This window comes from Triturus cristatus, chromosome 6, assembly GCF_964204655.1.
Source record: "Triturus cristatus chromosome 6, aTriCri1.1, whole genome shotgun sequence".
Taxonomy (NCBI): domain Eukaryota; kingdom Metazoa; phylum Chordata; class Amphibia; order Caudata; family Salamandridae; genus Triturus; species Triturus cristatus.
In genome coordinates this window covers 1,676,591,634-1,676,608,974 of record NC_140589.1, presented here as the reverse complement: position 1 = coordinate 1,676,608,974, position 17,341 = coordinate 1,676,591,634, and the positions used below count along the sequence as shown (strand labels likewise).

Below are 17,341 nucleotides of genomic sequence, written 5' to 3'. Positions count from 1 at the left end.
CACGTGAAAAGGTGCCCGTTGGCAAGTGAGCACTCAAAGACAAGGCTATCATATTTACAGAATGACTGTGATTCCCTTTATATGTCAGGCAGCAATGAGTTGCCAAGGAAACAGTCAGGATGTCTGAAAGAAGATATTTTATTTAAGCAGCCTTGATAAATTGGAAACCATGTACCCCTCACAAAACTCTACAATATTGCATTGGTCATTAAGAGGCCACTTCAATACAGATGAAGGATGCCCACCTATATAGAGTTAGAGTGTGCTACGATCTGTATCACAGAGCCCACGTGCTTCTGTGGGTCATCGATATACATTTACTGATTTGGATCATTCACTCATAAACTGCCTGAAGCCAACATACCATATAATACCCAAGATTACCAATGCATATTCTGCCTTGGACCACAAATGTGTAGACTATCTGGACTACTAATGCATATAACTGCCTGGGCCAATGATGCAAGCTGCTATGAGAGGGAACTGATACATTACTGCCTGAGGTGAAGGACTTTTTGAAGGTTTTGTTTGGCCCCTCTCTCCTTCGAGTCCATAGAATAGGAAACCTCACCGACTGGGAGAAGAGAGGGGCTGCTTAAAAGGAAATTGTGTAACATGTTTATAACTGCTTGCTTAGCCTGCCTTGTTTAACTGCATTTGTAAATGTCAGTTTTATGTGCAGAAGAAATTTAGAGCTCCACCAAAGTGTTGACATAGTGCTCACGAGTTTAAAATGAGGGAGAAGAGATTAAAAGTAACATCACTTTATAAAATGTTCTTCCATCAATCATCAGAAATACATATAATCAAGATAAAAAGGAGAGGCTTCCTACAAAATGTATTTAAATCAAGAATTTGTACAAAAAATATGTAGAACGAGATCTCTCTGGCATTTGACTTGGGAAGTGAATCAGTCACAGAAATCAGATACCTAAATATCACCTTCAATCAATACAATTCACATCACCCAAATACAATTAATTCGATTTCCTTAACGGAAACTTGTCTAGAGGACCACTTTCTCTAGCAGCTCTGTATGGGAAAAGGTATACAGTGAACAGATTTCAGAACACTGATTTATTTACATATTCATGAGTTTTCTGAAGTACATCATGCAACCTATTAGCCGCTTCAATGTTCTCTATGCAGCAATCACAGATCAATTTAGTACCAGTCAGTCCTTTCATGTCTATGGCAGGTATTGATGGGGGGCCCAACTGGTGGTAGACAAGTGGTATGGTTTTGGAGGGAAAAGAGATTATATCTTTAGGCAAATGATAACCGTTTGAGGGCAGAAATCACTCTCTTAGTGACGGTTGGTGGGTATGTTCCACAAGCAGCCAAAGGGCCAAAATGTTTTACGGTATAGTCTCAACAGCGGTGGCTTCCTCAGAGATGAGTCCAAAATGGCAGTGAACATGGGCTCCTTGACCCTCAGTAGTTTTCCTTTAAGTTTGGTCTTTTGAACTTCTTCTGACTGATCAAGTAGGAGCGGGATGGGTGCAGGTTCATAGTGGGATCGGATTGGGTTGGGTTGCTAGTTTTTTCAGGTCGTTTGGGTCTCTGCCCCAGGATGCTTTGTGCAATGTTTATATTGCCTTGATTATAAGGGTTGCTTTACACAAAGCCAGGGGAGTGCTTTCAAAACCACGGCAATGTGTTTGTGCTTGTTGAGGTTCAGGCACGCTCTAGATGCCTTTGCAAGTACAGGATTTTGTATTGGAAATGGACCAAGTACAGTGTGGGTGCAGTGAAGCCTTGATGGGAGAATGCTACATTCAATTTGTTTTTCAGTTTTCTGTAACACATGCACCTTCCTGAGCAAAATCAATTGGTATTTCACATTTTGGACCCCAGAGCTGGCCTCTTAAGGATCTTGGTGAGGGAGTTTAGTGGCTAGTTTTTCATGTCAGCAGATAGCTTTTTGGTTTTGAGGCAGCTGTAGCTTGTTTTAGAGGGCCGGGCAATGTCCTCAGATATGGTTGTATTAACTATTCAGGATAATTCTGAGGCAAGTGTTCCAAAGTACACCTTAATCCCTGAGACAGCACACATTTTTACTGGCTTATTAGATATCATGATTTCCTATTTAAAAGATGCAAGCTCAACTTTGATGGGCTGACCAATTTGACTGCCTGAGAACTTGTAGCATACACTTATTGATCGGTCTTTTTGATATGTTTGTTAAATTCACGCATGTAAAGGGTTGTTGGATAAAAAGCCAGGATCTGCTAAATATGTGTTGGTTGCTATTGGGCTACTGGGCAGGTATGTACCTAATATGCTCTAGCTCAAAGCATTTCAACAGAGTGGGAATCTGAAGGAGAGATAAATGGAATGTATCTTCTAAATGTTCAGACATCATTGCCATTCATTCCCACAGTAATAATGCTTCAAAGAAGAGCATAATGACATATCGATTAAAAATATTATCATGCCAGAAGACATCCTTCTGAAAACTCGTAGTTACATTAACTTTGCAGTCGAAGCTGGAGATGCCCTAATTTGATAACAATTTTGTTAAACGTTTTATTTCATCACCACGTGATGGTAACGCCTAGAGTAGTGTTACATACAAAATAGCATTACAATAACATGGATTTATTTAATTAACACAAGTAGAGCATAAATGCATTAAATAAATTAAAGTTAATTTCACAGCATTTGCCTGACATGCAAATGTTGCAAGTTAAAAAAATATGTACATCTCTCCATCTCATCAAGCAGCTAAAAGAGAAAATTAAATGTTTGCCTCAACTATTCGTTTGGCAATCTATAATTAAATATATCTATTAAAAATCTATTATAATAATGAGTTACATATAAGTAGGGTTCGATTTTAATGCTAACAACACTTCATGTTAAATAAACAGACTTCAAGACATTTACATACAACTTACCTTTTTTTTTTTTTTACTTATTCTGAATGAACACATAGCCTACTACTCAGCCACTCGTGAATCATTTAGCATTTTATAACTGGTGAAATAAAACATGTAGTATGTAACTATCCAGACAAAGTAGAAGGGATATCACATTTATGAGTGTATGGTATTTCCCTATCAATGTTTTAAAAAGACTCTGTTAATTATCAAAATGTTTAGAATGTCAAATACGATAAAAATAATAGTGCTGAAAATCCGGGCACAGAACATTTGTTTTTGGGTAGGTTGTTCCTTTAACAGATTTTAAGGCTGTAGTCTGAAATGTTTAGTCTAGTGTACAGAAAATATTAGTTTTAACTGGTGCATGCCCACCCACTCCACCGTCGTACTGAAGTCACCAGTTTGATGGCCAACGGTTATGGCTATGGCATCTTTAGGTAAGTATGCCATGTGTTTCCTCGCTTTCATATTCTTAGGCACTGGAAAACTGTTTATGGTGCTTTGAAATCCGCGTTCTACACAATTTCTTTAGCAGAATACCTCCATCATTCCTTTTTTTGGGATTTACCATTGTTCTGCACAGTGTGTCTTTAATGTAGAGAAGACTGTGATTCTGTTTGAATTCCAATAAGTGATGGTGGCTGCTGACTACTCACTGTGGTAGTTACCGGTCTTGGATTTAGACGAGGTGGAATCGAACTAGCAGGGCGGATTAGTGGTGGGGGTGGCTGGTTTAAAGTTGGCCTTGGCTGGATGAATCGTGCTTGTTGTTGAAGTGGTGGTGGCTGCCGGTGGAGGGCTGGAGCAGCAGGAAGGGTTGGTCGAAGTAATGGAGGAGGCTGGTTCAAGGATGCTACAGAGGTTGTTGGTGCTGGGGTGGATGTTTGAGCAGGGGATGAGGGATCTGTAGACATTGTGGACTGAAGGGATTGTGCCTACACAAAGATACAAAGAGAATAGCTGCTTAATAAAATAAGAGCATGATTAAGGAAATTCCAAGAAGAAAGTATAACTATAGTAAATAAAACATATTTATGAACTAAAATTAATATTCATGGACAATCATGTAATTCTATTTTAAAAAGTATACAAATTAAACAATTAATACAATATAATACATTTTTGTGCTGGACGTTTACAAAGGTTAATAGTCTAATGTACAGTTACATGACTAACAATCTACAGCAATTCAAACAGCAAAGGCACCATCTTCTGAATTGCTTGTTTACCATCCTCCTCTAAAATTAATGTCGTACTGTACTACACATAATGAAACGCTAATCTTCAACTCTTTGTCAGCTGAAATCTCGTATTGAAACACACCTCATCTTCTTCATCAGTGCTTTTTCCTGATGGCACATTAGAAGCACTTTGTGTGTCATCCCCTAAAGTAGAGGTATCACCATTAGAAGTCTGGGTTCCTTGTTCAGCTTCCCATTCCTGCAATACCTCCTCTAAGTTAAATCGGCGCCTGTAGTTTACAAAGAAGTTCTTCACTTGACCAACAGTCTTGTTGCCAATTACATCTGCAATAGCTTGAAAATCTTTACCGTATTTGCGGACACCTGGAAGGCAAAGTAAATAATACACCTAAGAAGAAATAATCAATTTCTTTCGTGTGTAAACATTAACTATGAGTAAAAAGTTTACTGAGTCAGAAAAAAAGGATTCAATCAAAAATATTTTTTTTAAGTAATGATCGTATAATTGAGCAAAATACTACGTTTTAATTAGCAGTTCCCAACAGTATCATCCCCTACACCTCTACTCAGAACTTTTATGGATAATATGTATAACTTGAGCAACCTTACTGTTCCATAAACTTGGAAATTGATCTAGATAATGGCAAAATCTTTAGCACTATGGTTAACTGTTCTTCTCTACTTTGATTATTGACACCTACAAATGAACAAGTTACTTACCTTCACAAACAATCTTTCTGGTGGATATCCTACCTAACCACAGATTGTTCACCTTGTGCCAGAATCCTGTGCGTTGGCAGGTGGTGTCATGGCCACATACATGAAAAAGCAACACAACAGGTGATTTAAATAAGGACAGTTGGTTCGGTAAATGCAAAAAGGCCTGCAAATGGCATCTAACCGTGCCCACAGGAAGTCCTTGCTGGGATAAAGATGGCACAAAAAAGCAAAACATTTGACACCTTTGCCTACAACTGTTCTGTATGGCGGGAATTACACCAGAATGTAAAATTGATTTTCCCTTTGGTATTTGACTCACTTACACTTCCTTCTCCAATCAATACCACATTCATTCATACTTCATGTAAACACCCTCAAGCCCCCTATTCAATAGTTGTAGTGCCACAAATACTCAAATGGTGGAGAAAATATTGTATGTTTATTAAAACAGTGTAAGGTAACAGTGTTACTCCATCACAGTTTAATAAGACAATTCATACATAAAAACCATTTCATAAATATAGGACTTTACCAACATGATCTAATTATCACACAAGGGTCAAAAGACACACAGGGTCCTATTACAAAATCAGCCTATGTTTTTTAACAGTACAATAAAATACACTATAAAGCCCAGTGGCGGGAGAACAAAGATATTTTTTTTACACCAGACCAAAAACTAATGCCAGTGTTCAGTGTAAACTATTTTCGTATATGGATACTTGACAACTACAATGACATCCACTACTTTGGGAGGGAGATCGAAGTTAGTCAACTGTCGTCGCTCAATCTCCTCACATGGAGGTGTAGATTGCAAAGGCCTGGGTGGAGAATCCTGCCCTGCTGCTGTGACAGAAGATCCACCAAAAGCGGTAGCCTGACTGAGGAACAGATGCTCATATCCAGAAGTCCCAGATACAACACTCTCCTGGCCCAATGCAGGGCCAAGGAAGACTTGGGTCCAGTCCTGATCTTCTTCAGATCTATAGGCAGAGAGAAGGCATGCAAAATTCCTCCTCTCCAATCTAGGCGGAATGTGTCTCCGAGATAGAGCCTTCTTGGAAATTCTAGCGCTGCTATTGATCATTCTCAGCAGTGGTGAATAGATCGACCTAGGGTTTGTCCCACTGCTAGATATCCTGCACCATCTCCAGGTTGCCATTTGTGATCCATAAGGCATCAGCGCCTGTGTTTGACTGCCCTTGCGTTCAAAGAGATCGCCAGCTGGTTCATGACTAATAAAACGCATTGTCTACTCAGCCAATTCCAGAAGCACAGAGCCTCTTGGCACAGGATCAAACTGTGCCCTGCTTGTTGCAGTACTACATGGTGGAGAACCAGGAACACCCTCCCTTTGATGGACAGTAGGAATTCCTTTAATGTCAAGTGAATGGCATGCAACTCTTATAAGTTGATGTGGAGGTGAGCCTCCACTGGAGACCAAAGTCCTCTGATCTCCATCTTTCCCAGATGTCCATCCCCAACCCAACTGTGACACGTTTGTCTCCTTAGTCAGCTTTGTGTGCGGTAGGGAGAGGGGCCTATCAATAGGCCTTTCATGGCCGAGCAGCAACCACTGTAGGTCTTCTGCAGTCCCTCCGAAATCTGGGTGGAATCTGACCAGTTCCTTTGGTGGGGAGCCTACCAGATCCCACTGCAGAGCCAGCTTTGCCATCTGGTACAGCAGACAAGCAGGATGCCGGTTGGCAAAGAAGTCTTAGAACCACTCTCACTGAGACTCAGAACTTAGGTTGAAACATCAGCATTGTAGCCCGAATATCCTGGACTTGTTGAACTGGACCAAAGATTCGAAACTGCACTATATCCGGAAACAGGAGCTTCTGCAAATGAGTCAAGTGTGACTTTGGCATTTTAACTGAGAACCCCAAGGAAGTTAATATGTCTGCGGTTGTCTAGGTGTAGTCCACTACTGACTAACAGCAGCAAGCTCATCTTCTACAGACAGTCGACGAGGTAGGGGAAGACTAAGATCTCGAACCTCCGAATGTGCTCTACAATAACGGACATTACTTTTATGAACACCCAAGAGGCACTAGTGAGGGCGAAGGAGAGTCTAGAGAACTACAAATACTCATGAGCAGCCTGAACTGCATGTAATGCCTGCAAGAACACAGAACAGGAACATGAAAATAGGTGTCCTACAAGTCCAGGTCTACCATGCAGTCTCCTGGATCCAGGGCAGCTCAACTTGGGCCAATGTAAGCATAGTGGTCATTTTTTAGGAAGAAATTAAGAGGGTGTAGGTTTAAAATACGACAAATCGACTAAAATAGGACAAAGGTCTCCATCTGTTTTTGGCACCAGGAAATAATGGGAGTAACATCCAGTTTCTAGTGCTGGTACCCTTTTTATGGCCCCTTTGGCCAAAAGAGCCTTGACCTTCTGTCGCAAATGTACAAATGGTCATCCGACAGTTTTCTGCTGTGGAAATAATATGCAACGGCATAACCATGCTGGACAACATGAACCATCCATCTGCCACATGTGATGCTGTGCTAGCCGAGAAGGTAATAACTTATCCTGCCTTCAACAGGGTGCGCGTGTGTCACAGAGGGCAAGCTAAAGTGGGTTGGTAGCAGCAGCAAGAGGGTAGGGGACTGAGCTGTGTGCTGCACCAGAGGGCCTGTATGGTGTTGGCTGGATTACCGACTCTGGCCTTGAAAGGTCTGGGAAGCCTGTTGCTGTGTCAGAATGAGGCTGGATCTGCATGCCAAAGGTTGTAAAGGGTGCAACTTCGGTCGAGGCAATGTCTGGTTCACTTCCGAGTCTGACATTGGTGCTGGCGTCAATATGTGAGGGTCTGGCTGAATTCAAAGTTGGGTTGAGCGTTGGCCTTAGAATCAGGGCAGATCCTGCAGCAGTCAAGAGGCGTAGATGGTGTCACGAAAAGATCCACCCATGGTAGCCCACCTGGAGGCCTTCTTAGATCCCTGGGACCCAACGGTGCATCAGAAGAATGGCAACAATATGCAACATGACTTACTTGCAAACGTCTATCTTAATGGCATCGCCGATGGGCCTAGGAATTTAGGTTGCATGTATGTGTGGGATTGGTTCCTCCGTGGTGGGAGACAGAGACCGGGAGGTAACTTGATGTCCTAGCGACTTCTCCTAATGAGAGTGGTGGGACGAGGGAGAGTCACGCTTTAACTTCCTGTGTGTCTTCTTTGATTTGAACTTACCTGACAACTTGAGTGTGGACCTTTCATAGGAACAGCTACTAGAATGGGAAAGAATCGGAGTCCTTGACCAGGGCTTAAGAGCCTTCCCATGGTGCTCAGCGAAAAAGAGTTTGGCTTAGCAGATGCAAATCATCTTGGGATTCATCTGACCACAGTGCCCACAAGACGGAGTCGTGCAAAGACCCTAGGCATCAGAGACATACCTAGTAGGGGCCGGTCATAGACATCTGCCTCTGACAGTATCAACACTATTTAAACCCTGTAGTCTTCGGAGGGGACATAATACCTTGCACAATAAGAGAAAATATTTGCTAAAAACATGTCAAAAAGATGAGAAAAAAGTTGAGGGATCTAGCTTCACATCAGTGTCTGCACAAGTGCAGAAAAAAAGGAACTGACATCAGCGTGCAGGGGTGGGGGGTATTTGTGATAATGGGGTCACTTCTGATGTGGGATGACGCTAACACTGAGCCTCAGAACACCACCTGCCAGCACTTGGGAGCAATGCTGAGAAAATCTCTCAATCCAGTGAGGTGCCAGAGGATTTTCACAAGGTGAGGCTGTGCAGTTAGAAGTATCTATGTGAAACCAAGCTATCTACATGCAAGAAAGTTCACTTAAAGACTGTTCAAAACAATGTTGATTTTATTACACAAAGCTATTTTAATTAGTTATCTCAACAATAGCATTTAATTCCAAGTTTGAGTAGCATGGAGGGTAAATTACTAAACACGAGTGTGCTGAGAAATTACAACAGCAAATCAGTATTCTTTGCCTCTCTTGTTCAAAAACAAAGTCAACACATCTTGACTAATTGGTTTCAGTGCATGAATGAAGTTACATTGAGATTACTAAATAGGAGATCCAACTCATGTTGTTGCCTGATTGCTGGTAGAAAAACAATGGAGGTGTAACTGAAAGCTCTGAGGAATAACAAGGGTAAGAGACACAGTCCCTAACACCTGCATTATTTGACAACAGTTTTTGATTAAAAGCTTCAATACAAAACAAATCAGAGACAACTAAAATAACATATTGAAATATATAACCTCAGGTTTAGTTGTTAATCATCTTTAGTCAAGTGGTTAAAAATATTCTACAAACATTGTTTTTTCCTGAGGCAGAAATAAATAGTCATAATCATATTGAAGATTATCAGCTGTTTAGGTACGGGCTCAAGAAATCGGAGGCTACATATGCAATACCTTAAACACAGTGCTACTGTTCCCCCTCTCATGCAGCGACCCCCCACCCCCATTCCGAACAGTATTCTTCATATCTTAACCAATGGAGATTTTTTAGAAAGATAATGCATAATACAGTATATGATACCCTTGAATCCCCTGAGGAAGTTGTTTGATAGATTGACTGCCTACCTCCCTACAAGTATGAATGTAAACAAACCAAATTTAAATAACACTTAAGAAATAGAATGGTTTTCAGCAGCAAACACAACAGAAAAATAAATTCTCCAGAAATACATTACATGCACTCCATAATTTGTATGCATCTAAAGTAACTGTTTATTTACTCTCTCCTCATTACGAATAGCCATAAAACAAAGAGCCTTAAGACATTATCATCACATATTCATTAAGAGTGACACCAAAAATAAATAAAGTTACTTACCTGTAACTGTAGTTCTTCAGTATTACTATCTTTCACAGAGTCACACGCGTGAATCGTTTGTAAAGGATGACATACGGCTGCCTGTCCAACTGCAGTATCCTTTTGTATTGTTGAATCCAATGAATAATGTTGGGTGAATGTGTGTCATTGCTGCCCTAAAAAACACCCTGTGTTGAATCACTAGCAAATAGACCAATAGAAGTGGAATCTCTTCTTGTAGTGTGTGGTTTCACTTTATCCTCCAAAGGTCTTACTGTATTGCGATGACCAAACACAATAGTAGTTGAGATGCAGTGGGCTACGCTCTGTTTGAGAGAGACCTTTATATGACTTTCAAAATTTTGAAGTCCGATCTATATAAAGTTTCAGACCTTACTTCAGGAGTGTGAAGTACTCTTTCAGCTATATCCTTTGAATTTTGAAGAATGTCTTTTAAACTACAGGCTCCTTCAAATGGAATTCTGATGGTACCTTTGGAATGAACTGAGGGTATGATCTTCATATAACCTCAACCGCATATAAGGGCCTTTATTTCACTCACTCTTCCTGCAGAAGTTAATGCCAAAAGCAATGCCATTTTACAGGAGAAATATTTGAGTTCAGCATTACGAATGGGTTCAAAACACTCTTCATCAGTTGCAGAAGTACTGTAGTCAATTGCCAAGGTGTTGGTGTATGCTTCAACCATGGATAACCTCTAAAACCTCCTCTTAAAGAATCCTTTAGAATTTTATATGACCATACGGATGCTATACTGGAAGATCTCCTAAGCGTGATACAGCTGCTAAAAAAACGTTAATGGATGCATGAGAAAGGCCTGATCATGCTAAGTGTAACAGGTTTAAGAAGCACCTACTCAAATGGAGAAGATATCGGATGAAGAGGATTGTCCAGGCACTATTAACAAAATTATTTCCAATTCAATTTATAAGTCATGTTGGTTGTCTCCACTGTGGCCTTAGCTAAGATTTCTCTACAACCCTCTTGTATATCTACAATGTGAGCACTCATTGCACTCGAGAACCAAGCTGATAAGTTTAAGTACTTTGGATATCTGTGAAGTATTTGGCTTTTGTGAGAGTCAACAAATTGCAAACTGGCTTCAGAGGGATATGATGTTGTTCTGATAGGATAAAGTAGCTCTGTGAACCAGTATTGTCAGGGTCATTTAAAGGCCATCAGTATGATTTAGCCCAGTTCTCTCTTATTATTATTCAGCACCTGTGGAACCATGGGTATTAAGGGAAAAGCCTAGGCACAGACCTCTGACCATGCAATTGAAAACCCATTGCCCCACAACCCTAGATGCTCATGCCAATGTCTGTAAAGTTGGCATTACCCCTTCTGAGTGGTTGCAATGAGATCCAGCTCTGGTTTGCCCCAATGACTGAAGATTTTTTTCAATAGTTGCTGGTTAAACTTCTATTTGGGGCCGTTCTTTGTGATCCTGCTCAGGGGGTCTGCTTACTTATTGTTGGCACCCAACACATGCTCCGCTGTTAGCATTATACTATGTTGTTCTAGCAATTATAGTCAGGATTTTGTGCATGCTTGCTTGTTAATATAACACACTGTTGTCACATTGTTTGTGTGCACCAGTATCAAAGAGCTGTGATCCTAGGAAGAAATATTTGGGGAATTAATGCCACAACTTTCAGTTCTAGGAGACTGATCTGCAAACTCAATTCTTATGGTGGCCATTTTCCACTGATTTGCAGATCTTGTAAATGGGATATCCACTCTTTTAGGCAAGCATCATGAACCATGGTTATTGAGGGAGCAATGTCAGGACCAACGGAGATATTTGTTTTCCAGGTCTACCAGGGTAGAGCAGCTTTCAATCTTGGAGTGGAGTGTCTATTACATTGTCAAATGAACCCTGGGTTTAAATCCAATGCTTGTCCAGCTCTTGTTGATGAAGCCTCATTTGCAGTCATCAAAATGGTATCAGAGGGATACATGGTGGCATCTCTAATAGCTATTGGAACAGGTGTAATGAAACTGCTTTTTTTTAACAACCTGTTGGCAAGTTATATTATATTCATGTGCCTTTTTAACAGCCGGTAAGGTTTGTCTTTTGAAGTATGAAGAAAGGCACTAATAAAAGCTGTTGTCCTTCATGATTTAAGGATGAGTTGTCCCTGTTGAGAGTAAGGTCTAGTTATTTAAGTAATCACACAGAAGCCTTGGTTGTCTTTTTGGGTGCTTCACAAGAAGCAGCTTTCTCCAACCAGTCGTTGAGGTAGGGAAAACATGGCGACCTTTGCTTCTCAAATATGCGGCTACTGTAGCAAGACATTTTGCAAAAATACAAAGGGTAGGTGAGGCCAAATGGGAGGACTTTTAATTGCTAATGATGGCTGTCCACTTTCAACCGTAATTTGTTTCTGTGGTCTTTTGGATGTATGGAGAGAATGCCATGTAGTCTCCATGTCTGTTCAGAATGTGAAGGATGTCTTGGAGTGTCAACATGCAAAATGACAGTTTTCTGAGGTATTTGTTTAGTTTCCAAGAAACCAGTATTTTTCAGAGCGAAGTGCACTTGCTCACTTTATAAACATGATTAGAATCTCCATTTGTAACAGACAAAGGTGGAGATGGGATCTTCTTTAAGATGATGTACGTGGAGCTCTTTGGATACATTTGTATGTTATAAGATCTAGAACCTAACGATCTGTAGTCACACTCTCCCAACGTCCGTGATAATTGGTGAGTCGTTCTCCAACATTGTTTCGTTGAGAAATTAATGTGGCCTGTTACATCAATGTCTTCTGACAGATTTCTTATTTTGAGCACTTTGTTAAGAGCTTTCTTTGTTTAAGAGGATGGTGGTGGAGCCTTGTAACTGCTGAAGTGTATATTTCTGCAGGTAGGCCTGCTGAGGGCTAATATCTGTAAGACTGAAATCCTTCTTTAATTGCAAACAGACCTCATCATCTAGCTCCACAAAAGTTATGGTTACTTCTCTGCTGTAGTGCACCAAGTGATCTTGCTGTGTCCATGTCAGTTAGATGGACTATAGAGCATTGTTCGTATGCTTAACAAAGAGCGCTTTTCCATCAAAAGGCATGTTCAAGAGCTTACTCTGGACCTCTTGTCTGAAAGATGTTAACTTTAGCCAGCCCTGCCTTCGGAGAACTGCAGCACCTGCAAGCTTCTGAACCCTGTGGTTGCTGTATCCATGGCACAGCCTATCATCTCAGATGAGGTTCTTTCCCCTTCATGTAAGATGTTCTTTGCTTCTGCTCTTTTGTCTTCTGGCAGAAGCTCAAAATATGTGCTAATGTTTGGTCACATCTACCTGTCGCAACAACCAATGATCCCAAGTGAGTTGACAGCTCTTGCTGCAGTTGCTGCCATGACAAAGAATCTCCTACCTATATTGTCCAAATGCCTTCCTTCTATCTGGTGAAGGAGATGGCTTCTGAGATCTTTGGGCAGCCTACATTACTACAGAGTCAGCCCGAGTATGACTGATTAGACAGGCAGGTTAATCTTCTAGAGCCTTATATTTGTTTGAGACAATAGACATCTATAGATACTGTCACCAGATTCTTGATGACCTGTAGACCTTTATTCCAAAATAAATATATCAGAATAGCTTTAGCTTAAGTGCAAAAAGGCTCCTTGAAATCGTATAAGAAACAATTTGATTGAGATTGGCTTATCACATCTTTTAGACAGCTGGTGGGGAAACAGGTGCTAAATAATCCTCCATTCTGTACCCACATCTTGATTCTCCTGTACTTTTTCATTCATCATTTCAGTAGGGGGTCACCTCTCACTGTAAGTAATACAGGTTTGAGAAATAGGTGGATATGTCGGCGGAACCAGTGAGTGTGGTAGTGAAGATGCTTGCTTTGGTGATTTTGTTTTGAAGACTTTGAGATCATTTTATACTAATTACCCAACAGGAGCTGCAAATCTTTATCTACAGCTCGCAGCTATTGCATAATCTTTTCTTGGTATCGCAGCTTTTGCTCATAACGTTCCTATTACTCAAAGTACTGAGTAGGTTTTACTTGGTAGCCTGTCAGCTGTGTGTCAGCAGGTCTGCTGGGCAAACACACAGGACAAAAGAGTGCCCTTCTTTATCAGAGTCCTCAATGTCCAATAGGTAACTTAGTGACAGAGCGACACCTGGGTTGGTGACATATATTCGAAAGCCCTTTTCAGTTATCAATGTGACGGTGTGGGATTTTGTAGATGGTGTGAATGGTCTCTTTATCAGTGGTACCTCCGTTAGTGATACTACAGAACGGATCACCGACATACTGGTTGTCCAAAGGAAGATGTGAGTCGCCGAAATGCTGTAGTTGAAGTGGTCTGTGTCACTGCCACTGTCATTGACAGAAGCAACACTGACTTTGTCGATGGAAGTTTGTCGTTGATGATGGTACTGTCAGCTGTGCTGACAAAGCCTTTGTACGTTTTAAAAGTACCTTTTTGATGGCGCTGGAGGCTGTGATCTTGGTCTTTCGACCGGAGATATCTCTTCATTCTTCCTTTACTGATGAGAGTCCTTTCAAGATGGACTTTGGTCTGTGGAAGGACTCCCTTCAGATTTCTTTGATGCCTTCTTAGGAGGCTCCTTTTCAGACTGATGCTTCGACAAACTGCCTTCTAAGCACTCTCTTTTATGAGCCTTTTTACCAGTTTCTGAGGAACCTTTGCTTTTTATCCACTGAAGCAGTAGCCTTGATCTTCTGAAGTCAGATTAGCAACCTACCCTCTCTGTCCTTTCCTTTACAGAAAAGGTGAGGCAGATGTGCAATCTACCTTATAAGAGAATGTCTGCAGTAAATAAAATCCTGGGGATCCTCAGAATGAAGTCTCATCTTCCCACAAGGAGAAGGCCTGAATATACCTTTTTTGGATGTGTCTGACACGATATCCTGTAAGAGCTCAGAATAAATGATGGTCGACAATGTTCTGAGTCGGTCACATCCAGTTGAGAAATTAAAAAAGTTGAGGATTTTCAGGTTTTCAGTTCAGAGAGACTCCCTTTAACAAACAATGTGATGTAGGAAATTTGAAGTATGGTAGCCTACGAGTAGAGTTGAGATCAAGATGCTACAGTTTGATTGGTTGAAGTTTAGAAAACTTGGTCACCAACTACCACTTACTAGATAAAGGAGCACAATTAGAGTACCTCATCTCCTTCATTGCCATCCTTCCACTCTTAGAGGTATGAGACGATAAATCCGTATTTGTAAAGCACAAACTGATCATCCCTAGGAGTCTTAAGGCACTGGGGGCCGTCGGGGAGATTAAGTGAGCTATTATCCAGAGTCACATGATGCTGAGCTGAGTTGAGCTGCTGCCAGCGATCTTACCGCTAGCCTCACGTTCTGGAGTCAGCCGTTCTGGCCGCAGCGCCACACCTCCCCCCTCTGCACCGCAATAAGAAACATGCTGTGAAGGAGCAGAAGAAATTACTGAAGTTCATTTAAGCAAAGATGAACCTCAAACAAATGTCAGAAGTGACCATGGAGATTTTGGGTGGGCCCATTAACGAGGCTGAAATTAAGCATGGAATTACTGAACTTGCAAACAGACACTTTCTGGGCACTGACGGTTTTCGAGTGGAGTTCCTTCAAACATACTCCCCTTACTTAGCTCCACTACTATACAAGCACGGCGGGAACAAAGCAAGCTATTTGAAAGGCCAGAGACGCCATGATAGTGTCATTACCAAATCCGAGAAGAGATGCACAGGAAGTGGCTCCCTATAGGCCATGTTCCACGCTAAAAATGGATTATAAAAACCATTAGTAAAGGGTTGGCTAATTCGTGGTGCAGAGACAGATATCGTGTAAAAAATATTGAATGGCACAAATATCGTGTCAAATATATCGTGGGTCAGGAATATCGACCGACAAATTCCCGTGGCCATGAATATCGAATTTAGGTAAGTAATTTCGATGTAAAAAATATTGAAGTGTTTAATATCGTTTGCAAAAATAGAGTTGTTAAAAAGATCTATTTTTTATTAATGTTATGTATTTTAGTATATATTTTATATGAGTGTGATGTTTGTTTTTATATATAAGAATTGTTTGTATTTTTATTATATGTGTTAAAATTTTAGTGGTTAATACATTTTTTTAATTTGAATTTTGCGTTTTTAATTCCGTAGCGGGTGGTGGGTTTATAGGGGAATAGGGTGGGAAGTAATTTAACTATATAAAATGTATTGATTATTTTTAGTAGTAGTTATTTTTTTCGTATTTGAAATTTGCGTTTTTAGTTCCGTAGCGGGTTGTGGGTTTATAAGGGAATAGGGTGGGAAGTAATTTAATTTTATTACATCTATTGAATATTTTTTATTTGTTTAATTGAGATGGTATAGTGTTAAATGTGTGAATTAATTTATTAATTAAGCAACAATTAGTTGTTAATTAATTTTAATTAATTCGTGATTAATGATGGTAATTTTTAAATTAATTTTAGGTGTGTTGTGGTGTTTATGAATGTAAATGGTAGGAAGGGTGGGAAGTAATTTATTTTGTATTGATAAATTATTAATTAGTGGTTAATTATTTTAAATGAATTGGTAATTGTGTAATTAATTTTAGGTGTGTGTTGTGGATATTATAGTGTTAAAGAATGTACTTAATGAATGTTTATTATCTTTTTTAATTAATATTTTTATCATTCATTATTAATTATGTTAATTATTGTAATACACTTAAATAATGTTGAAGTCTTTATTGGTGTGTTGTTATAGGGTAAGAAATAAAATAAATACATTCATGTTTTAAATAATTTGTTTGTTAAGATTTGCTCCTTTTAAATAAATATTGTTTATAAATGTATTTATTAATTTATTTTATATAATATTTGTACCTTTTTAGTGCTCCCAATCTCTGGCCCCTAGTGGACGATATGGCAGTGGTTAAAAGATTTGAGAGTGACCATAACGCTCTTGCCCTTACTCTCATTAAACCAGACTACCCACAAACCGATATCGGGGGCTCCCCTGATTTGGGTGTTCTCTCTGTTACAAACAATCAAAGATCAATCAAGTGGGGTTGGGTGGAAGAGCATCCGGTAGCCCTTGAAGCAGTGAAGAGCAAAGCGCGGCAGGTGATCGAGGAGTTAGTAAGACTCCACGCTAAGGACGCTGTGGAGAGACTTGGACCTTGCAATGAGTTGTTTTTTAGTGACATAAGGGAGATGCTTAGCCGGTCTACTAAAGTACGGAAAAGGGGGGGGGGGGGGGGGTGACACTGCACAGACCAGACACAGGACACCAAGAGTGCCTGGTACAATCAGGACTGTAGAAAAGCTAAGGGGCGCTTATTTGTGCAGTAAAACACAAGGCACGTTCTGAGATTGTGACTTGCAGAGCCAAGTACAGGCAGGCCATTGACATAGCTAAAAAGGATGGGAGGGTTCTCTTTGGTTTTACATACACACCGCATTGACAGATAAAGACCCCAAGACTTTTTGGAGAAAAGCAGCATATTGGCTTAAGGGGAACAGGCCAGCCTTGGAATACACTGCCCAGCCAGAAGAATGGGATGCTCACTTTGGCTCTCTTTATGGTAATGGCACATATGCAAGTAATGAGACTAGTGAGATGTGGGTTGAGACCTTTGGTGGGGAAGGTGAAACTCTGTTTTTCTCTATTGAGGAAACCCAAACGGCGATTTCATCTTGTGTGTCCTCGCGAGACCCCGGACCAGACAGATTTCCC

At 40.4% G+C, this 17,341-nt stretch overlaps 1 protein-coding gene across 1 annotated transcript in view; it reads right to left on the bottom strand.

Moving 5' to 3' along the window:
• Window positions 1-748: 748 nt before the first annotated feature.
• The window catches only part of RCOR3 (REST corepressor 3), a 372,673-nt gene continuing 356,080 nt past the window's right edge, over window positions 749-17,341 (bottom strand). The window contains exons 14-15 of the mRNA XM_085612842.1: window positions 4,209-4,450; window positions 749-3,820 (exon numbers count right to left, since the gene is read on the bottom strand). Coding sequence (XP_085468968.1) covers window positions 3,476-3,820; window positions 4,209-4,450 — 587 coding nt within the window. The 3' untranslated portion in view covers window positions 749-3,475. The remainder of the gene's footprint in view (window positions 3,821-4,208; window positions 4,451-17,341) is intronic.